This window comes from Ranitomeya imitator, chromosome 2, assembly GCF_032444005.1.
Source record: "Ranitomeya imitator isolate aRanImi1 chromosome 2, aRanImi1.pri, whole genome shotgun sequence".
NCBI classification, from domain to species: Eukaryota; Metazoa; Chordata; class Amphibia; order Anura; family Dendrobatidae; genus Ranitomeya; species Ranitomeya imitator.
In genome coordinates, this window is record NC_091283.1 from 372738655 (window position 1) to 372749125 (window position 10471).

A 10471-nucleotide genomic window follows, 5' to 3' on the forward strand; every position below is an offset into this window, starting at 1 on the left:
AGGATTAGAGCTGATCATACTGGTGTTTCTCACAAAATTAGAATATCATCAAAAAATTTATTTCATCTTTAATACAAAAAGTGATATTATATTGAGTCATTACAAACCGATTAATCTATTTCAAGTGTTTATTTCTGTTAATGTTCATGATTATGGCTTACAGCCAATAAAAACCCAAGTCATTATATGAGTAAATTAGAATACCGTATTTTGCAGATTATAAGATGCACCCGTAATTTTGAGGAGAAAAATAGGAAAACTTTTTTTTTAATAAAATGGTGGCACATGCTAGCAGGAACCGGACGTTAGCAACTGAGGATACTTGTTGCTCTGGCACCCTCCCTATGGTTGGTCTACAGAAATGTATAAATCCAAACTGAAGAGATATGACACCCGCACTGCCGTAATTAGTTAGACCCTTGTGACTCAGGGGTATATGCAATGTACCGTATATGCCTTTTGTCAAAATAAAACATCAATCGCCATGGGCATTCCACCTGGGTGCCGCTTCCAAGAAAAAACAGTTCATATAGAAGTGTCCAAAAGAAAGAAAAATGAAAGCGCACTCACCGGTGGTGAACTTCAGCGATTTATTAACACATAGTTACGTGATGCAGGGAGGGTAGTGAACGCATACAGGACACAGCTGTTTCGTGCTATGCAGCACTTCGACAGGTCCGATGACGAGGGGGGAGGAAGCCCGGCCTTTTGAAATACAAGAGTCTCTGGCCCCTCCTCACTCCTTCCTCGTCACGGTGGATAATTAGCCACAGTCCGGAACAAAGGTGAGTGTAAACAGTGAAATGACATTTAAAAGATTAAAAACAATAACATATAGGAACAATATGACCACAAGAAGTATAAATCGCATTTAAACAAGGACTTTTTTACAAAAAGACAGACATATCTATTTTTTCGTTGAACCCTATTGGTCCGGATGCGTCTGCACGCAAAATCCACCTAGCCTCATTACGCAGCAGCATACGATGTAAGTCACCGCCGTCTTGCCGCAAAGAGACTTTTTCTATTCCTGCAAACCGTAGTGCCTGATCATTACCATCGTGGTGCTCTTTTATATGTTTTATTAAGCGAGGGACGCCTTTTCCTGTGCATATTGAATTTAGATGCTCTCTGAAACGCACAAACAGTGGTCGAATTGTCTTACCAATATAAAAGAACCCGCATGGGCAATATAAAATGTACACCACATGTGTTGTTCTGCACGAGATAAAATCTCGTACTGTGTGCATTATTGGGCCGATTTTTAAAGAGGTACCTGTTAGGTGATAACAACAGAAGTTACAGTGTCCACATCTAAAGTTGCCTTTGGGGGCCGCAGTTTGTAAACAATTATTCCGAGGGGAGACCACACGATTACGGACTAAGGAGTCTCCTATATTTCTACTACGGCGACAGGCAAACAGAGGACCTCTTTCTGTCAATTCTTTTAGGGCAGGGTCCTGACAAAGAATCTGCCAGTTTTTTCTAATTGCAGTTCTAATTTGCGTGTCCATTGGACCATATTTGAAACAGAAGACGAATTTTTCATCTTTTTTTATCCTTTGCTTTTTATTAACGTTTTCTTCTTTAGCCTGTTCTAGTGCTGTATTTAAAATAGAGTGGGGGTAACCTCTATTTCTGTATGCGTTCACTACCCTCCCTGCATCACGTAACTATGTGTTAATAAATCGCTGAAGTTCACCACCGGTGAGTGCGCTTTCATTTTTCTTTCTTTTGGACACTACTGAAATGTATGTTCAGTAAATGCATTCAATACTTGGTTGCAGCTCCTTTTACATCTATTACTGCTGATCAGCATGTGGGACTGCTGAGGTGTTATGGAAGCCCAGGTTGCTTTGATAGCAGCCTTCAGCTCGTCTGCATTGTTGGGTCTGGTGTCTCATCTTACTCTTGACAATACCCCATAGATTCTCTATGAGGTTAAGGTCAGGTGAGTTTGCTGGCCAATCAAGCACAGTGATACTGTTGTTTTTAAACCAGGAATTGGTACTTTTGGCAGTGTGGACAGGTGCCAAGTCCTGCTGGAAAATGACATTTCCATCTCCAAAAAGCTTATTGGCAGAGGGAAGCATGAAGTGCTCTAAAATTTCCTGGTAGATGGCTGTGCTGACTTTGGTTTTGATAAAACACAGTGGACCTACACCAGAAGATGACATGGCTCCCCAAACCATCACTGATTGTGGAAACTACACACCAGACCTCAAGCAGCTTGGATTGTGGCCTCTTCACTCTTCCTCCAGACTCTGGGACCTTGATTTCCAAATGAAATGCAAAATTTACTTTCATCTGAAAACAACAACTTGAACCACTGAGCAACAGTCCAGTTTTTTTCTCCTTCGCCCAGGTAAGATGCTTCTGGCGTTGGTCATGAGTGGCTTGACACAAGGAATTCGACACTTGTAGCCCATGTCCTGGATATGTCTGTGTGTAGAGGCTCTTGAAGCAATGACTCCAGCAGCAGTCCACTCCTGGTGAATCTCTCCAAAAATTTTGAATGGCCTTTTCTTAACAATCCTTTCAAGGCTGCGGTTATCCCAGTTGCTTGTGCACCTTTTTCTGCCACACTTTTTCCTTCAACTCAACTATCCATTAATATGCTTGGATACAGCACTCTGTGAACAGCCAGCTTCTTTAGCAATGACCTTTTGTGGTTTACCCTCCTAGTGGAGTATGTCAGTGATTGCCTTCTGGACATCTGGCAAGTCAGCAGTCTTCTCCATGATTGTGGAGCCTACTAAAATAGACTAGTGGACCATTTTAAATGCTTAGGAAGCCTTTGCAGGTGTTTTTTGTTAATTATTCTAATTTATTGAGATAATGACTTTTGAGTTTTCATTGGCTGTAAGTTATAATCACCAACTTTAACAGAAATAAACAATTGAAATAGATCACTCAGTTTGTATTGACTCTATATAATGAGTTTCACTTTTTGTATTGAAGAACTGAAATTAACTTTTTTATGATGTTGTAATTTTGTGAGAATCACTTGTAGATGTGACTTCTCCATCTGTCTGTGACTTTTACAATATTTGTTTCAGGATGATGATCTGACCCATATTGATGATATAGAGACATTTGTGATTGGTGATGAGCGGTGTAAAGAGGAGATTCTTACATATGACTACCCAGGTGAATAGTAACCAATAAATGTAGCGATTTTGTTGAAAAAGCAAAACGCAGGTATATTCAGTTCAATCTATAATTCTGTCCTGTTGTCCAGATGTAGACGGAAACCTCATGAGCTGTTGTTGAAGTAAAAAAAACCTCTTGATATTCTACCTTCAGTTGTACTACTAATTAATGATGGATAAAAATATGATACTGTTATAGATTACAAAATAAAGCAATGAAAATGTGGAAATGGAATATAACTGCATAGAGGAAGTTTAGCAGTTCTGTATATCTAGCGATCAAAAAAAAAAAAAAGAACATATTTGGCAAAATTGATCCTGTCTCTGTGTCCACTAGTAAATCGCCATCGAGACTGGCTAAGGATAGAGCCCGAGTATTCCTCTGCCAACTTCTGCTCAGTTTTTGGACCGGTTATAATTGTCTAAATATGCAAATTATCTGGACAGAGGTTAACAAGACATTTAACGTGAGAAACCACTTTTAACCAGTTCAAAAATATGTTCACTGGGCAAAGCCAAATCCTTTCTTTTAGTCTGCTGGAACCATTGTTGGCTTATGTACTTGTTATGTTATTATAAAGGGGAAACTCATGGATCTAATCTGCAGGTTAATACCGTTCTAAAGCCGTGTGGCCATCGCACTGAAAGTCCGGCTACAGGGAGGAAATTAACTTTATTCCTCCCAGCAGCCTCTGGACTTTAGTCATAGAGAAGCAGCTTCAGTCACCGCTCAGTACATAGTAAGTGACAGCAGTAATTATGTCCCAGTACTGATTCACAGCCAACTCAGCAGTGCATCAGTTGTGTAGGAGCACATTCACATTACGGCGAGGAACAGGCATTTTTTTTTTTCATGTAAAAATTGTGTTACATACGCATGTACATCATGTAATATCAGTTGCCTAAAATTCTATGGTATAGAAAAAGTGTATAGATCTAAGAGAGGAGGTGATTTAAGGCGAAAATTGTTGAACCGCAAATCTTTTTGGATTTTTAAGTTACAGACCAGAGTCCCCCACGGTATGAATCTACAACAAGATCTTATTTTACAATACAATTAAGTCTAATTCATTTTTCTTTTTGTCTTGGTATACTACACACTTTTTTTTAGCAAGAGAAAAAAAAATATATATATTTTTTTTTCCTTTTCATACCGTCATAAATATATATGTATGATATGTTTATTTTCTTCCAACTTTGTGTTAAATTTTTGTGGCACTTTATTGAGTTAATTTTTCAGGTGGTTTGTTCTCTTCATTAGCTCAGACCTGTGCAGCACTAACTTGTGATCTATATTAGAAACCTCTTCAGTCCAGGGTGTTATATAACATGATTAGCTCTTAGCTGAAACATGTTGGTTGCTCATCACAGGCTGTGGTGACCAGGATCCATGTCTTTTTTTATTGTACTACTGTTCCGAAAAAAAAGTTCTTTTTTTTTTTTTTTTTTTTTTACAAAAAAGACAACTTTCCTTCTTGATTTCATCACTGGAGGATTCTTCCCCCCCACCTTTTTCGATTTCTTGCAGTAGCTCCACATCTGTCAGTTTTCTGGGGCATCTCCTGTGTACAGCCCCCTCTTCATGTCCCCCACAGATTTTTTTAATCAGATTCAGGTCTTGTCTCTGGCAGGGCTATTCCAGAACTCTCATCTTCTCCTAGTGAATCCATTCTTTTGCTGCCTTGGAGGTTTGCTTAGGATCGTTCTCTTGCTGAAAAGTGAAATTCTTCTTCATCTTCAGTTTTTTTTGCTGTGGTCTAAAGATTTTGATGCAAAATTGACTGATATTTGGATTGGTTCATAATTCCCTACATCTTGACTAAAACCCCGGTTCCATCTACTGAGAAACTTTTCCAATGCTTGCTGCCTTCACAATGTCTCACTGTGGGGATGGTGCTCTTTTTGGTGATGCACAATGCTGGCATTTCCCCAAACATACCTTTTGGAATTATGGCCAAAAAGTTCAAACTTGATCTTATCAGATCAGAACACATTTTCCCACATTTCTTTGGCAGACTTGATGTAGCCTTTCACAATACATAGCCAGTCTTGGATGTTTTTCTTGGTTATAAAAAGGCTTGTGTCTTACCATGCTACCCCATAGGCAGGCCAGACATATGAAGGATATGGGAGATTGTGATCACAAGCAGTACACAAAAATTACTTGCCAGAAATTATTGCAGCTCCTTTATTGTTGCTGTAGGACTCTTAGACCACTTTTCTCCCTGTCTTTTCATCAATGTTTGAGGGACATCCAGTTCAAAATAAGGTCAGTGTTGTGTGAAATTTAAGCAACTTCTTGATGGCTGTCATCACAATATTGCATTGTATATTGAATGCCATGTAAACTTATTTGAACCCTTGTCAAGACCGCTTTCACAAATGAGATTTTAACAGATCATTTACATATTAAGAAAAATGTGGATTTCTCGTGAATAACATTGGATCGTAGACATAAAGGTATCATTTTATTCAACTTTCTATGTCCTGCATGCCTATATAGACGGTGTATCCAGGTTTATTCTACTGAAATATTTCCTTTAACACAATCATCCTAACATTATTAATTTCAACTACATTTTATTTTTGGCAGGTGACTATTTCAGAAGCTCAGATGGACATGCGATGGCTACAGATTTTATAGCAAATATACCTTCTGCTGTACACACCAAAGAGCTATCATCTGATCATTTTAAAGAACTTCTATCTTTTGATGAATCACAGAATGTTAAGAAAAATAAAAGGAAGAAAGTTGACCATGGTGCTCTCACGGTGGAGAAGCCATTTTCATGTATAAAACGTGGAAAAAGTTTTAAAGATAAATCAAATCTTGTTAAACATGAGAAACATCACAAAGTGGCGAAGCAATTTTCGTGCTCGTATTGTGGGAAATGTTTTACCAAGAAATCACATGTTGTCAGACATCAGAGAATTCACACAGGAGAGACATTTTCATGTTTAGAATGTGGAAAATGTTTTAACGAGAAGTCGAATCTTGTTAGACATCAGAGAAGTCACACAGGGGAGAAGCCATTTTCATGTTTAGAATGTGGAAAATGTTTCATGACAAAACCACATCTTCTTAGACATCATATAATTCATACAGGGGAGAAGCCATTTTCATGTCAAGAATGTGGTAAATGTTTTAACCAGAAGTCACATCTTGCAAGACATCAGAGAAATCACACAGGGGACAATTATTTTCTTTTTGCTACAGATTTATGTGAATGAGAAGTACAACAGAACATATACCAGTTATAGTAAAGTGTATCACTATTAAAATATTTTACAATAATGTTATAGATTGTGTTAAGAATTAGATAAATTAATATCCAATATCTCTGGTCACCTGGCAACATCTCCTGTGAAGAGTTCATTACATGGCAAGGAGCCAAAGATCCCAACAATAGCAATAGCAAACTTCTCCTGTATTTTTCTTCCTAGCAAATGTGTGCCAATAAATGCAGGGAAGATAATTGGACTAAGGTAGACTGGATGTCTCCAGTTCATACCAGGGACATAACACAATGGAAATGCAATACTTTCATGCCATATCGACAATAATCTGTTGTCAACACAATCTAGTGATACAGATGTGCTCAAAAGTTTACATACCCCAACAGAATTTTTACTTTCTTGGCCTTTTTTCAGAGAATATGAATGATCACACCAAAACTTTTTCTCCACTCATGGTTAGTGGTTGGGTGAAGCCATTTATTGTCAAACTACTGTGTTTTCTCTTTTTAAATCATAATGACAACCCAACACATCCAAATGACCCTGATCAAAAGTTCATATACCCTGGTGATTTTGGCCTGATAACATGCACAGCAGTTTCACAAATGGATAAGATCCACTATATGTAAGATCAATGGCACATGGCTATATTTGTAGCAGAAAGTTTTTACGTACAGGTAAGTGACACAATGCAACCGTGAAAAAAATCCATAATGCATAAATTGCTAAGGCTAGGTTCACATTGCGTTAGTGCAGTCTGTTTAGCGCATACGCTAACGGACTGCGTTAACGCAATGTCCAAAAAGGATCGCGTTTAGTGTTCACGCTAGCGCAGATGCCCGATCTGCGCTAGCGAGAACGGACCCATAAACGCTGCAGACAGCGTTCGAGGTCCGTCCCAAAATAACGGAGCATCGCTAACGCATGCCAAAAATGGCATGCGTTAGGGATGCGTTACATACATTGCAGTCAATGGGTGCGCTAAAAGATCCGTTATATTGCGTTAGTGGCGCTATGTAACGGATTCCGTTAGCGGATACCCACTAACGCAATGTGAACCTAGCCTTATAGTGTAAAGGCTGTAGTAGCATACAATTATTACCAAAATCCACTACATGTGAAGCATATGGCTATATTAATAGAGAAAAAAGGTCTTTACATCAAATCTAGTGACGTATTGCAAATGCAGATATACTTCCACAGTACATACAGCCCTGGCAATAATTAAGAGACCACTGAAAAATGCTCAGTTTGCCTGATTTTTCTCTCTATAGGTATATTTGAGTAAAATGTAAATTATTTTATTCTATAAACTTCTGACATGTCTCCAAATTTCCAAGCAATAAATGTTGTTTTTTTTCTGAAAAAGAGAAATGGTTCAAATAAAAAAAAAACAGTGCTTTCAGACCTCAATTAATGCAAAGAAAACAAGTTCATAATCATTTAGAAACAACAATACTAATGCTTTAACTCAGGAGGAGTTCAGAAATCAGTATTCTGTGGAATAACCATGATTTTTAATCACAGCTTTCATGCTTCTTGACATGCTTTCCACCAGTCTTTCACACTGCTTTTGGGTGACCTTATGCCACTCCTGGTACAAAAATGTAAGCAGTTCTTCTTTGATGGCTTGTGACTATCCATCTTCCTCTTGATTACATTCCAGAGGTTTTCAATGGGGTTCAGGTCTGGAGATTGGGCTGCCCATGACAGGGTTTTGATGTGCTGGTTTCTTAATTTTTGCCAGAGCTGTATATTATTTATGGTATAAAAGCTATGATAGCACACCGTTTATAAAGGGGGAAAATGAGGCATATTAGCAGAGCAGTGGTGTGGAATGCAGACCCAGGGAACTCACAGGTATCCCTCCTCACCCTGATGCACGTTTTGCATCATTTTTTTTTACGGGGGCGTGTTAAGGGTGGATAGATGGGAGAGTTTACACCAATAGGAAGGCAGAAAAGTATGACTGTAAGTGAGGAGGAGACTAGAGCGCCAGATGCTGTCAGCGCGTATGGACACTTCTTCCTACTACCCTGTAGTAACGTCACTTCTGGAAATACGCTCCCCGGAACGCACGCTGGAACGCAAGCGGTCCTGTGGAGGAGCGCATGCGGAAGTGTGTAGGACAGGGGAAGCCCGCATGCGCACCATCGTGAACAACTTAAGCTAAAGAGGAATGACATGAAGACGAGAGTGAAGATAACAAGCACCCGAATGTGAGAATTCAAAACCAAATAAAGTAAAAAAGGGGCCAGTAATAAGTGATAATTATTGAGGACATATTATTATATATGCCAAAATGAGAGATAACTTAATAAAGTGCATTAAATACTGAGATTAAGGTGCTGGTGTATTATTAAATTATATAATAATAGTAATAGTGCTCAACAAATAAATATAGTGCAAATATTAATTATACTAAAGTAATTATGGCCATAGCCATAAAATTCTGAAATATTAAAGTGGGTGTTCTTCCTTTCATAAGCTCTAAACCTGTGCAACACGAAGGGATGAGGGGAAGGGAGTCCAACACTAGAGAAGGGAAGAGTGGAGACCCCTGGGCAGATCTAAAGTCATGCTGTCTGCCTTAAATGTCCCTATATAAAATTGCTCCTATCACCAAGCAGGAACCTAATCCCTGCCTTACCCTGGCTATAAGCACTGCTTTGGGAAGGACATGATACACTAGTCAATCCCCACTACCACTTAATTCAGTTGGGGTAGACAAACAAGGGGAACACTTTTCTTGAGACGAGGAAAGAGGAAGATAGCTGATTGCTATAGCTCCAAGCCTCAACAGCGGAAATAGAATGTCTATAAACATCCAGGTGTGTCAGTTAGAACCGGAGAAAGGTTGACACTGGGTGAAAGTCAGAAAGGTATAAAAGATGTCTGCAAAGCCAAACACAAGAGACCTTCTGCAGCTATATGCAGTGCGACTGCAGCTTTTGACATACCCGTGACATCACCATATATATAGATAAATCCCTTGATGGGTCTAGTTTCCAAAATTGGGTCACTTGTGGGAGATTTCCACTATTTAGGCACATCAGGGTCTTTTCAAACACGACATGATGCCCACAAACCATTCCATCAAAGTCTGCATTCCAAAATGTCACTCCACCCCTTCCGAGCCCTGACGTGTACCCAAACAATGGTTTTCTCCCACATATGGGGTATCCGCTTACTCAGCACAAATTGCACAACAAATTTTGGGGTCCATTTTCTCCTGTTAACATAGCAACATAGCAAGGCCGAAAAAAGACATTTGTCCACCCAGTTCAGCCTATATTCCATCAGAATAAATCCCCATATCTACGTCCTTCTAAAGAACCTAATAACTGTAAGATACAATATTGTTCTGCTCCAAGAAGACATCCAGGCCTCTCTTGAACCCCTCGATTGAGGTCGCCTTCATTCCTCAGACAAAGAATTCCAGATTCTCACTGACCTAACAGTAAAGAATCCTCTTCTATGTTGGTGGAGAAACCTTCTCTCTTCCAGACGCAGAGAATGCCCCCTTGTGACCGTCACCTTTCTTGATATAAACATCCTCAGAGAGATATTTGTATTGTCCCCTTATATACTTATACATGATTATTAGATCGCCCCTCAGTCGTCTTTTTCTAGACTAAATTTTGCTAATCACCCTGGGTATTGTTGTTACTCATCCCCTTTATTAATTTTGTTGCGATTCTTTGTACTCGCTCTAGTTCCATTATGTCCTTCCTGAGCACCGGTGCCCAAAACTGTACACAGTCCTCCATGTGCAGTCTAACTAGGGATTTGTACAGAGGCAGTATAGTGCTCTCATCGTGTGTATCCAGACCTATTTTAATGCACCCAATGATCCTGTTTACCTTGGCAGCCGCTGCCTGGTACTGGCTGCTCCAGGTAAGTTTATCATTAACTAGGATCCTCAAGTCCTTCTCCATGTCAGATTTACCCAGTTGTATCCCGTTCAGTGTGTAATGGTGACATTGATTCCTTTTTCCCATGTGTATAACCTTACATTTATCATTGTTAAACCGCATCTGTCACCTTTCGGTCCACATTTCCAACTTATCCAGATCCATCTG

At 39.3% G+C, this 10471-nt stretch overlaps 1 protein-coding gene across 2 annotated transcripts in view; it reads left to right on the forward strand.

The window, feature by feature from the left end:
* Positions 1 to 7791, forward strand: part of LOC138663980 (zinc finger protein 519-like) — a 28579-nt gene extending 20788 nt beyond the window's left edge. For both annotated transcript variants that reach the window (XM_069750378.1, XM_069750379.1), the window contains 2 exons: positions 3060 to 3150; positions 5746 to 7791. In XM_069750378.1, the coding sequence (XP_069606479.1) occupies positions 3060 to 3150; positions 5746 to 6383 (729 nt within the window). In that variant the 3' untranslated portion in view covers positions 6384 to 7791. The remainder of the gene's footprint in view (positions 1 to 3059; positions 3151 to 5745) is intronic.
* Positions 7792 to 10471: the final 2680 nt, after the last annotated feature.